Below are 13,668 nucleotides of genomic sequence, written 5' to 3'. Positions count from 1 at the left end.
TGATCTAATTAAACAAATTGCACAACTGTCAAGTTAGTATATAGTTTTAGAACAAACTAACTAGGTCATAGAAGCTTCCCTAAGAGAAGGTTTATAACTTCAAAGTGATATTTACATAGTAAACCCTTTGACAGATTAGCAAAAAAGAAAACAAATAAAATGATAAACCCCATTTGTACTACATACCAAAGAAATAAGATCATGGAGTCTGCCAGTGACATTGTAGAGATTGCATTTGTGATAAGAAAGACTAAGGTTAGATAATGTCTCAAAAGCATGGGGAAAATAGACCAATGCATCAAGATTAGTTGGTATTTAGGCAAACAAAATGTTGGTCTATTCCCTCAAAATTAGTGATGGTCCTACATTTTCCTGTATTAGATCTTCCTTCTACTTACATTCACTGCAAAGTAAGAAAGATGGAAAACATATTAGAAAATAATCATAAGTCTAAGCAACCGCCAGACCAAATTATTAATAGTTTCCTTTTCTCTTTAAGTAAAAGAGAGAACTTGGATCAGCACCCATAAAGGGGAGAAAAACAAGATAAGATGGGTTAGTTGACCTGTGAACTAAGGAAAGATTTAACAAAATCAAACTCCACTTAAAAGAACACAATCTTGAATCTAAACTGCTAATCCCATCATCAATCAAATCATTCAAATAATCAACATACCAAATTACTCTTTATTTTCTATAAGATTTTAAATATTCAAAACAGATATGGGACTTCCAAATCTAATGGACGGTTTGATCTTAACAAGACTTGAACCATGAACATATAGTAAGAACCTCAACTTTTCCATTCCACTTTAAGGTTCATGATGAGAACCCAATCACCACCAAAGAAAAGAAAATAATAATACCCAATTTCTGTTTTTTCTTATGTCTAACCTAGTAGTTACATGCATCGAAAAGGCAAAAATCACCAAAATTACACAATTTCAATGAAAAGAAAAGAAAAGCTTCCTAGAGAAATCCTCTGAAAGACGCGAGGAAAAGAAAGTTGAACATGAAACTACAGTTGAGAGTCAACGACGAAGATCGACAATTTCCACCTAAATGAAAACACCATACATTTTGATAACGGCTATAGATTCACAAGATAATGAGAGAGAATCTGTAAAATAAACTAAATTAAATAGATTCCAGAAAGTGTGTCAAGCCAATCTTTACTTGTGGAGATGCCTACCTTACATAATTCATTATAACGTCAGACTAGCCTTGACTTTCTTAACCTCCTCTTCTTGTTTCTAAACAAACCAAAGGACAATAAACATTAATACTTTGGATAAAATTGAGGGAAAAGCATTGTAGATCAACTGTATGTAAAACTAAAAACCTTGTACAATAGCTTCCACCAAGTATCAGATCTTGCTTGAAGTAAGCGCCATTCCATGGCCATGTCAAACTCAATTGTGTTGGGCTGAGAACAGTGTGAAGTAGTCACCGCTTCTTTCTGGTAGAGTGCAAATCACATTATTAAAGCATTCAAATGCATGCATATGAAAGTTCGAGACGTATATTGACGAATGAAAATATCAGTCAGACAATCATACCACCCCTTTTTTAGTGAAACTTTTAACTCTATCAAGAACCATATGGCCCACAAAGGTAGATTGCTTCCCCGGTAATGTAAGGGAACGCACAATGCTGCCACCAAGAACCCTGTACATTTTTCAAAAGGAATTGGTAATGAGAACTCTTTCCAAAAGTTGAACACTATTAACAAGTACTTTTATGGCTAAGACAAATTGTGAAGTAGTGTTTAAAAAGACCTGTGACAATTCTAGCACATAGCATAAAGGAACATTTAAGTCTTCATTACATCTGCAATTCAATTTATGCATTTTTTAAGACGAGGACGGGTCTTTTTCCTTTGGAAGGAAAAGGCTAGCACAACATCCCACCTTTATGACCCTCGACTTCAATCAAGGTGCTTTTAGTGGGAATCAAACTTAAGAGCTCAACCTGTTAAGTTCAAGACTCTTATCCCTTGAGCTACCTTGGGTGGGTGCATTCTTTCTAGTTATCATTCGGAGTATTATTAGCTTAAAGAATTTGGTTTGAAGTTCAAGCAAAATGGGACTTAGAGACATAATAAGCCTAATTTTGACACCGGAAACTTTAAAACCAAGTAAATTAAATAAGTCTAGTTTGGTCCAAATAATATTTTACTCGTACATTTTTGTCTTCATTTTAGGAACCATTTGTTAGTTTGTCCATGCGAGGGTAAAGGGTCCAAATGAAAGGAGTGTCAAACTTGACAATAAAACCATAATCAAAATTAGTTTGGGGAAAGATGAAAATATTACAAGCTTGTTTTCCTATCAGCAATAATTGACACATACAAGATCTTAATTCAGATCACAATCAATCAGGCAAATATATTCTAAAAGAATTAAACAAATTAATAAAGTAAAGCCCCAAACCTGTTATGATTGCCTGTCTAAAAGGAAGTATTCAATTTGAGACTTAAATTTCATTTATGTTCAATTCAAAGTTGAAACTTGTAAATGTGTTCAAAGAAAATGTAGAACTTGACAAAATCTTCAAGTCCAACCTTAAAAAAAATGTAACTCTTCTGAATGACATGTGTCACATAAAAGACGATATCGAATTTTATCTATCACAAAAACGATTATATATTTAGTTTGATTGTTAAATTATATGTTTACTTTATTTATTAATTGAAACATTTCAATTAATAGAATAATTAAAATGAATACCACATTTTGGATGTAAAATTCTGCAAAATTTGATGGAATAATCGTGCTCTATCCATTGTATTGTACCCATTAAATACATGATACATGAGTTTCCTAGGATAACTCTTAGTCCTAAAATATGGATGTTTACTTGTTAGTTACATATGAGTATAAAATATTTAGTTAGTGTACCTTAATTGTCTGCCTATTTGTTCAACTATTTGAACATACTATGCAGTTTCTAAAACTGAAAAACCAAGTATAATTGCACCAAACTAATACATCTCAAAATGATATCATTTAGAGTTTATAATATTTCTATACTTTGATACTTTATTCATGATATTTATACTATTTAAATAACTAATAATTATATAAAGGTAAAAATGAAAAAAGGAATAGAAGACTGAACATCGAGCAAGAGGTGGTAGTAGGAATAGAAGCGCTTGGGGTGATGTCGGAGCAGTGTAAAGGGATTGAAGAATAGTAGATTGAACATTGAACAAGGGGGAATTTGGAGCAGGTGATGTAGAAGGAAAAAGTGTTATTAATAAATTTAATAAGCTGATCAAACTAAATTATATTGATGAGAGAGCAATAAACAATTTCAGCAAAAATGATTGGAGACTTTCCACATAAGGAAAAATTGCAATCATTATAAAGGCTAAGAAATGGATAAATAGGTAATCATTAGGATACAAGGTAGAATGTTTATGTTACTTATGAAATAACAATTGGGATGGAGCTAAATTATGGAGAATAGTACATTTCAAGGAATTAATATATGAAACATTATTAGAAAAAAGAGTAAGGCGGACATGTGACAGGAACATGAGTAAGTGTCAACAATGTGAGACCTTTTCAATGACATGATGAATTTGCATTCATCAAATCCCATTTTGTTCAGAAATGATCGAACAAGGAATGCAATGAATAATTCCACAATTAAGAAAGTACTATCCACGCATTCACAAGAATGAAAAGCACTAATCTTTATACTACAAGGGCGTAGAATAAATAGCTCAAAAGAGATAAATCTCAAATAAATTAAATATGGTGACAGAGAGCTCAAGGGACAAGTTATGACGCTCATACAACATAATAAACTATGCCAAAAGGGGTTTTACTTTGATGTTCAACATTTGCAAGGACAAAATTGTGCAATCTAAAATGATGATTCCAAACCAAAAAAGAGTATAATTAATATATGAGAATTTATACTAAGCATGTGTTCCTTCGTACAAGATTGGGTTGGAGAGTATAAACTCCATTCTCAATTTTGCCTTGCAAAAGGTCTTCCTCCAATTGTAAGTTGTAACATAGTGTGATGAGGCCAAATCCAAAGAAGCAAAAGTTGTCAATGGCAAAACATTTCCCATTGGACAAAGAGTAACTTATTGACAATTGGTATGGTTATGAAGGCATGGTTTATATAAATAAGAGGAATCTGAAAAAAGCTTCAAATATTAAAGAGCTTTTTTCTCACTATGTTAATACTTTTAACCCCATAGAATCTACAAAAATATTTTTCTATTTTCCCTGGGAGAGGGTGACATGGAAAAAATCCCCAAGGACCCCAACCACTTACCTAATTTTGGGGTGATGTTACAACCACCAACCTACCTAATCAACATGATGTCCTCTAAACTCTTCAAATTCCAAAGTTCGGTCCAACTTCTCTTCAAATCACACACCAACCACTTACCTAATTTTGGGGTGATTTTACAACCACCAACCTACCTAATCAACATGATGTCCTCTAAACTCTTCAAATTCCAAAGTTCAGTCCAACTTCTCTTCAATTCATACACCGACCCTAAGGAAATCTCCGGTGCGCAAAAGTATTTGGTTGCACATCTTTTTTGACACCCATTCAAACGATCATAACAAACTTGTTCCATGTTCCACCAAAAGCACTAAATGCTTTTATCTTGGTTACCATTCAAAAAAGTCTACACATGATAGTTACTAGTCATGAAGAAAACCTTGAACACCATGCATGTCACATTTTTTTAACAACCATATTATTCTAACTCTTATATTTTAGGGGGAGAAATTATGTGGATTTCATCATCCACGGTCTTATTTGTTTAGGGTGCCAAAATGATAGAACTAAAACATTCTTGAACCATGGTTTGATTGCCACCTACGGAAACTTGCATTCCTTCCATGTACATAAAGTAGGATGTGTCACAACTTAATCAAATAGTTCTTTCACAACTTGTAAATGTGCCAACTTTTAGCACGATAAAGATGAAAGAAGAATGTGGTTATGCATAGCATACCGAAGGGTTGGAACAACACATTAGGGTCCCACCACCTTAGGACTTGTGAGCATTCCATACTTTAAGTAAAACATAAGATACTTTGACAAAAATAAATATTCAACTATCGTCACCTTCATCGTAACTAGGTAACATAGTCAATGGTTCTTCTCGGATATAGCTAGAAAGCACCATTCAATAATCTTTATCATGTACATAAAGTAGGATGTGTCACAACTTAATCAAATAGTTCTTTCACAACTTGTAAATGTGCCAACTTTTAGCACGATAAAGATGAAAGAAGAATGTGGTTATGCATAGCATACCGAAGGGTTGGAACAACACATTAGGGTCCCACCACCTTAGGACTTGTGAGCATTCCATACTTTAAGTAAAACATAAGATACTTTGACAAAAATAAATATTCAACTATCGTCACCTTCATCGTAACTAGGTAACATAGTCAATGGTTCTTCTCGGATATAGCTAGAAAGCACCATTCAATAATCTTTATCATGCTCTTCAAATAATTATAAAATTTGATACTCCTACACCATCTTGCATACATACCTCCCATTTGATAACATCAAGCATCCATCTTCCAATTGTTTGACAATCTTTTGAGTCGTTTTCAATGTTTCCAAAATAATGAATGCTTGACCTAGGAAGCAAAATGGAGGGGTCAAATAACAAAGACGGCGACCATTTATCTAAGCTCCAATATATAATTATTGTTCAAAGTTAGAATTCCAGGCCTCCTCAAATATTTAATCAAGGAGAAACCTCATTAATCTTGTACAAAAAGAAACCATCAAGTCTTTCCATACCGGAACATGGATTAGAGATTGGTGTGCGTTGTGCCATTTTTGCAGAGCATGTTTCCTTAAAAGCTTGCCAAATGATATCCTGAAAGATAACATGCTAAAGTGTTGAGTAAGAGAACATATCTTTGACCCACAAAGCCGACTAAAAGAAGAATAGTTAGCATTATTGGTCACTCATTGCAAATTCTAAGATCTATGATGGACTCAAAGGAAGGGAATATATACCATTATAAGGCAAGTAAACAAATAAACTCAACAAGTGGTAATTCAAATCCGTTAAAGGACTCGTTAAGGGATATGCTAATCTAAACCATTTGGACAATCTCTGATTACTCTGTGTTGCATTAGTGGAAAGTTAGAGAAATTTCCAAAAGAGAGTTAACTAGAGGGGTAACAGGTCAATATTAATATATTTGACCCTAAATGTATTTTCGTTAATGTTATATACATTTACACCACTCTATTTTTATGTATTTATAAAATTACACTATCTAAAAGAAGCCTAACATCAAACTATTTAAATTTACCAATGTTATTAGTAAAGTATTATAGATAGTCACATTTTAAGATATATCAATCTAAACCAAATAATATTATTATTTTTTATTTTTTAAATAACTTTGTATTATGTTATCAATAAACCATATTATTAAACAGAAGCAAGCTGACTAAAGCAAAATGCCTAGCTAGTAATTAAAAATGACGAGTTAAAGAACCCCACCAAGGTAGCCCAGTGGTAAGAGTCGGCTTAAGAGACCAAAAGGTCAATGTTCGATTCCATCTGAAAGCGCTTTGAGTTTAAGCGGGGGACCATGACTGTGTGGTATCATGTTGGTTCTCCTTTATTCCAAAAAAAATGACGAGCTGAAGACTTCCCATGTGCCGAGATTGAACAACACACAAGAAAGATTTATATATCGATTTTCCTTATCTTGAGTGCTTAGATAAAGTGAAAAGAGTGCAGGCTTCTTGCTGTCCTAGACTCTTGATCGTTGGGGATATCGTGAAAGTAGTCGTTAGCAGCATGTTTGTGAGTCACAACTGCATTGCAAGAAGTCAGAAGAAGGTGTTTATCGAGTCGTGACTGCATTCCAAGAAGTCAAAAGAAAATTGATGTACGAGGTTGAGATCATGCGGTGGCTTCTTGCCATGTTTGCGATGGGCATCTCTCTGGTCACAACAGAATGTCGGACTTGGTCAACCTTCGACAAGGTGTTAAGCTATTCTAGACTTCCAATCCGCACTTTAATCATAACTAAGGTAGTCTATTTTGATAACAGACTTCAAAATCAGTACTTTAACTTTTGTTAAGTTACTCTTCTTTGATAGCACGCTTCCAAAATTAGCGATAACCATCGTTAAGTTACATTGTTTTTAGGACAACCAAATCAGCAAAGAACACCAACAAGAAATATGTTGCAATTCCTTGGGGAACTAATCAAATGACAAGGAAAATAGCTTTGACCAGCCTGTAATCTAGGGATAAAAAAATGAGTAGAACAGCCTAAGTCGAATGAGATGAGAAACAGATTCATACATAGTAACATACTGCACTAATAGTCTCCGTTATTTATTTATATGCCCTCTAACCTACTCAACTAACATAAGATTCATACATAGTAACATACTGCACTATTAGTCTCCATTATTTATTTATATGCCCTCTAACCTCCTCAACTAACCTAATTACCATTCTAACTTTATCACTATTTACCATTGTACCATAATACATAATAGTAAAACAATTTTGTTAATATCTTTAATTACAAATCAATAACAATTGTATATAAACCTACATTTTAGGAAAAGATAGAAATAGCAACACGGTTAGGATGCCATACAGAAATCCACAATTTACATAAATGAGAAAATACACTAAGGAAGTTCACAAAGATAGATGAGCACAAAATAATAATACCTCCACTTCCTTTGAAGTAAACCCTGGATCCAAATTGAAAAGCATGACTAGTGTTCCAGTCTCATGTGCTTCCTTCATTCTATCTAACCAAGACTGAATTACAAAAATATAAAACATATTACCATATCAAACTACTCGAAGTGTTCATAATCTTAACATTGGCATACAAACTCCCCTAACGTACATGATAAACCTTATTCGACTGCAGATCATGGATTTTGAGCGATTTAAATGATACTGAAACGTTTCATTTTGCATGTGAAGAATAACCATAAGTAGTAATAAACAAATAACAAAAACTTGAACAAAACTAACAGTTATGGAGAACAATCTTTGCGAAAAAATGTGGTACCCACTAAAACATCTATAGGATATGTCAAATAGATTATTACCTACTAAGTGGAATGCGAAAATTTAAACATGACCTAAACTTTCACTAAGCTATAACAATAATATGCCCTTCACATTGTGGAAGGACCAAAAAAATGCAAAATTGTTTACCTATCACACTTATTTACTAGAAAGAATCCACCACACCTAAGCAATCCATCATTAACCCATGGCTTAAATGAAAATAGGGTTCCTTAAATGTGCATATTTACTAAAAAAGCCTGCATAAGCTTCTTATTTTCATAAAATGATATGATATCCTGCATAAGCTTCTTATGTTGGTGAAAAGAACACAACATGCAGCTCCAACAAAGAAATGTACAGATAACTAGAAATTTTTTATTGAACACCCAATAGTATTTCAAAATTTTGTGACAGAAGAAGGATAATGGAAAACCATATCATAGGGAAGTCAAACATAATTAAGCAAGTTATAATACAAAGCTACATACAAGAACATGAAAAGATAAAGGAAGAATTTACATACCTCTGGTTCATAGTGAAACCAATTTCTTCTCTCCTGCAATCAAGTTCAAATAAAAATGAAAGAGGGAAAATAAGTTAAACTTGTTAACTAAAGGTATATAACAAAAATGTATTTTTCCACAAAATTCACAAAGAGCTGAAGAAATTCTAGAAATTAAGATACCAATGTCACTCTTCTACCGACAGAACCCGTGGCAGGCATGAAGGGGTTTGACACACCAACAGAGTCTGGTTGATTAGTTGCTTTATCTTCGTTTAACAATTTAGACCAACCTTCATCCCTCGCCTTTTTGGAAGGCCTAACATCCATAGCACCAAAGTCTCCATCCAATTTTACCTCTTTATCTGCAACAGTTATAGGTGTGACTAGCTTACCTTTTCTATCAACATCTTGCCTTGAAGGTTGTCTTTTGGACATTGTCTTACTATTAGCAATGGTGATACCCGTTTCACTAGGATCCTTTTCGGATACAGAACTCATTTTAGTTGGTGATCCACTTATTCCTACATTTTCATCAAATGATTAGGCGGTTTATTCTCACCTCATCAGATAACTTTGAACAAAAATATGCAATTATCTCAGTACCTGCAAGAGTATCCTCCTTTTTTAAATTTATTTTAACACTATCACTATCATTGTTGTTTCTATTGAAAATAAATTCCACTGTGACAAAACAAGAAAACAATAAGCATATAAGGAATCCAATCAAAAAACAAAACTTGCTATGTAAAAATAATCAAGCTAAAGTTGTGAAGTGGATATTAATTTGTGTAAGCATATGTTCTCTACTCATTTTTAGGTCAGAAAGAAGATACAACCTGCAAGTTCAGAGACCTTGTCACCCATATCATTTGATATTTTATAGTTACCAACATCAAAAGTTCGATCAAATACATGGTCAGCAAATTTAAGTTCATCTTCAGTAGGTTGACGGTTTCTTTTGTCTTTTGAAATGCAAAGAAGATTACATTTCCCACAAATAGATTCCTGAGAAGAAGAAGGTGAAAACAATCCAATTTTAGTTTCATTCTTCCCAAAGAAGTATTAACAACACTAATTTCATCCGTCTATACAAAAAAAATAGTCATCTATAGATCATGTAATGCTTAGATATTCCTTTTCACATTGACTAGAACATTTTACAACAAACAAATTACTACTCTAGGATGATGTGGTAACATTCAAAAGAAAGGCATTCTTACCACGCAAAAACTGAAAACAATTCACAGTTTTTCAGTCTACAGAAAACAAGTTTTATCTTTCAGGTAGTTACAGCGATCAAGATATGAGCAGAAGACAACTATGTCAAGGTCCCAATAAAAAAATTGAAACAAAAGCTTGTCAGACATTCACCAAAATTAGCATATTAATTTTCCACCAAAATAAAATAGAAAACAGAGTAAAAGAATTATGGAGTACCATTGAGAAATTAGTAAGGAAAATAAAAGAAATGGACTATAAATCACATGTTAAGAGGAAGACTACACAACATATAACATGGATAATTGCATATGTATTCTCACTACCCCAAAATTGCCCCTACAGACAGTTGAATGCAACCCACATGCTGCATCCAAACAACATAAAACATACATGTTCAAAACACATAACAAAAATTGTTATTTAAAATTGAATTCAACGAGCATGAACCAAAAAACATTCTACATCAATGTACAATGATTTGCAATTGCTGAATGCGTGAAAGACCATGAAATAATGGGTGAGCAAGCATGCATAGAACTAGCACCAGAAGATAAACATTCGCATTAGCCTATCATTTATTCATATAAACATACAACAAATATATCACAAGATAATGCCCATCCAAAATAGATATGTGACAAAATAAAACAATGACTTGATGACAAAAATCATTAGTCAAAAAGATGAAATACATCAATCAAGTGCACGAAAGGAATCATAAACATGAACAACGGTATAATTAAATACATAGAGAACCTCAACTAAATGCAAAGATGGAGATTGTTACCAGGGTGCAAATATCAGTCACTCCAACACCTTTTCCCGATGCCAAGAAGATCTCATTTTGACGTACCTCTTCATCTCCAAGGTAGTGGCTAAATTCACAAGGGCGAAAGAACCAATGAACCTTCACCCTCTTTGACTTATCTGGTAACTCCCATATCTTAACAAGCTTGCCAATATATGGCTCAATATCTTCCTTGTCTTGTAGATATACACAATCATATCGAGAATAATCAATACCGTCATACGTAAACGATTCATAGAAACTAATCCCTTTACCACTCTTTCCAAATGATGTTCTTTTACCCCACTTGAAGTCAAGATGCTCAATTTTCTGGGTCACTTCTATTTGGGACATAGCTTCTCCACTATGGAAAATACTTTGAAGTTTTTAGTTTGGGACCTGAAATTTACAATGTAGTAATAGCTCATTACAAAATAAATCAATAAATAAAAAATAAGCAGGATCCTGAAACATGGTTATGATGTATGCATCATTCAACCTCGTTTGATTAACATCGCAGTTCTGAAGCAGTAATACCTTCAAGAACCAGCACTGTCCCAATTGAATCGAAGAGCTCTTCCGAAACCAGAAGAAGCAGACGTCGGAATTGCTGCAGACGAAGACGAAATCGAAGTTAATGGAGGTCAGGTTGCCACCGCATTCGCCGTCGCCCGTGTCGCTGGAGCTCTTACCAGAGAATAAAGAAGCAAGGAATTTCCTAGAGGCCGACAAGGAAGAAGAAAACCCCCCTCAACTCTTTTGAGTAAAGAACCCTAATTAAGGATTTTAATTATTTATAGATCATTAGAATTTTCTCGATGTTTATAAATAATTAAGTATGCATGGACCTAACCTTCTAAATAATAAAAATATTAATTCAACATTTCACATAAATTCCATCGAACTCGGGGAAATCAAACTTTCGTGAAATCATAGGTGGAACGTTTTCTTGGTTGTGCACGGATTGACCCGAATAGTTTGGCATCTCATTACTATATAAATTTTGTAGTTGTTTTTCAATTGAACTCACCTTGGTCTTTATCTATTTTCGAACTTCTTATAAAGATGTCTCGTCATCGCGAGGAACGGCGACTCGGATAACAATTTATACTATCATCATAAGAGATGAGAGGAGAAGAGAAACGTCTCGCCAAAAAAGGCAAAGACAAAACTCACTAAACATAAAAAGAAAATGAGAAAACGGAAAATGAGTTATTTTTCTATCATTCAATATTCATAATAAAAAAATTTGAGTGAAAATAAAAAGTAGGGTTGGCAATTTAGGTAAGTATCAGGTTAGCAGGTTCGGGTTTACAAGTTAACGGGTTTAACAATTTTAACCTAAATCTGACATGTTTAATAATTCGGGTAAAAAATCTCTAACATAAACCTGACATGTTTATTTGTGTTTGACCTGAACCTGACCCTTTCGACTTGTTTGACCCGATTTACCTAACTCAACTCGAACCAAACTTGATGTAATTAATTCATATCTCTTTATTTCAAATTAAAATGACATCAATACAAAATAAAAATAAAGTTAAATCACAAATTCATTTATACAAAATTTTACAAAAGAAAATGAGTTAGTGACTAAAAAAATAACATAAAACTCAATAAAAGAAACTTGTAAACGGGTTATCGGTCTATTTTGGGTCATGTCAGGTCGACCCGATTTTGACCTGTTTATTAATCAGGTTAAACAGGTCGACCTGATTTTGATCCGATTAAAAAAAATACATGACTCTAACCTATTTTTTTCGTATTCGGGTCGTGTCTAAGACTGTCAACCTATTATAAAGCCTTCAAAGATTTTTAAGTTCACTAAGCTGTAATTTGCAAAAGTTATCCAAATGACCGGGAAAAAAGTTGAGGGACTCAAAGAAATAAAAGTGAAAAAACTGATTTAAAAGGAAAAATAAATTTAAATGAGTGAGTCCTCATCCTTCCAAGAAAAATAATTAAATAAACTGATTTTATATGCTTAGAATCAAATGATAAATCTAGCTTAATTTGTATTTGTAATGAAAACCTCATTCAAAATTACCAATTGAATAGGTTGCCTAAACTTTGTTAATTTTTAGGCAATAATATATTATTGTTTTGACATTAGTATCAAGAAGAACATTGGCAGTAACTTAGAAACCTTTTATAGTGGCTTATGTGAGTAGTTATTAGCTAAGAGTCAAACTTTAATAAATTAATATCACTCACTTAATCACTTTAATAATGAATTTGTGATATTTAAGTAGTATAATTTAACAATATATATATATATATATATAATTTATGACATCACTAATGATTGGTTATTGAGTTGGACATCCATATTAATTTGGATATTAATATCAGTGCAAATGAGTATCGGTAACTAGTTAGTCAATTAAAAAAAGAACGTACTTTGCACGAATTAAGTTAACATGTGCATCAAACAAAACTACAAAATAAAAATGGAAAAAGAGAAACTAAATCTTATACCTTTTTCGTTACAGAAAATAGTGGTTCGAACAAGCATCTCCAAATTTGTTTGTATTTTTAACGACCTAGTTAATATTTACAATATGAAACAATAATAGAAAATCAATTTATTTAATAATAAAAAATTAAAAAATTACCTCTCCAATAAAATTGTCTAAAATTAATGTTTCTCCATATAAAAGTTTAATTTAATATATAAAACATGTTTTAAATTTACATACAACTAACAACATATATATATATCCAAAATATGTGTACCTGTTTAGTAATTAGTGATTGACTTGGATCAAACACTTTTATAACCATGAAGTTGGACGATTTTTTCTTCAAGTTGTAATATATTATTTTAACTTGGAACACAAGTTTTCGTGATGACATGGATAATATCGATAATGGTAAATATTTATCATAATTCAGTTGTAATTGCAACAAATATGAAATAATTTAATTAACCAACTTAGTGACAACTCTATCAAAAAAAAGCACAAACAATGTAGCTCTTGATTCATCACCAACCTCAATCTCTAATTTGTATCTATAACTGGTAAAAATAATTGATGAGAAAGCAAAATATATGTGATAAGATATATCATTATAGTTGATTATTGA

General features: G+C 32.6%; 1 protein-coding gene across 2 annotated transcripts; it reads right to left on the bottom strand.

Moving 5' to 3' along the window:
* LOC124927446 (protein ANTI-SILENCING 1) lies at nucleotides 1-11,339 on the bottom strand. 2 transcript variants are annotated; one of them, XM_047467852.1, is made up of 13 exons: nucleotides 11,081-11,339; nucleotides 10,582-10,980; nucleotides 9,410-9,578; nucleotides 9,177-9,254; nucleotides 8,754-9,094; nucleotides 8,592-8,624; nucleotides 7,715-7,807; nucleotides 5,800-5,878; nucleotides 5,543-5,633; nucleotides 1,560-1,668; nucleotides 1,343-1,459; nucleotides 1,193-1,253; nucleotides 1-403 (listed from the first exon to the last, which is right to left on the bottom strand). In XM_047467852.1, the coding sequence occupies exons 2-12, from the start codon at nucleotides 10,933-10,935 to the stop codon at nucleotides 1,206-1,208; spliced, it is 1,512 nt and encodes a 503-aa protein (XP_047323808.1). In that variant the 5' UTR covers nucleotides 10,936-10,980; nucleotides 11,081-11,339; the 3' UTR covers nucleotides 1-403; nucleotides 1,193-1,205. The 2 variants fall into 2 exon arrangements, with proteins under 2 accessions (XP_047323808.1, XP_047323807.1); XM_047467851.1 differs by having other exon boundaries at nucleotides 11,119-11,339.
* Nucleotides 11,340-13,668: the final 2,329 nt, after the last annotated feature.

Source organism: Impatiens glandulifera, chromosome 2, assembly GCF_907164915.1.
Source record: "Impatiens glandulifera chromosome 2, dImpGla2.1, whole genome shotgun sequence".
In the NCBI taxonomy this organism is placed as follows: Eukaryota; Viridiplantae; Streptophyta; class Magnoliopsida; order Ericales; family Balsaminaceae; genus Impatiens; species Impatiens glandulifera.
The sequence above is the reverse complement of the archived record's forward strand: the minus strand, read 5'-3'. Positions and strand labels throughout refer to the sequence as shown.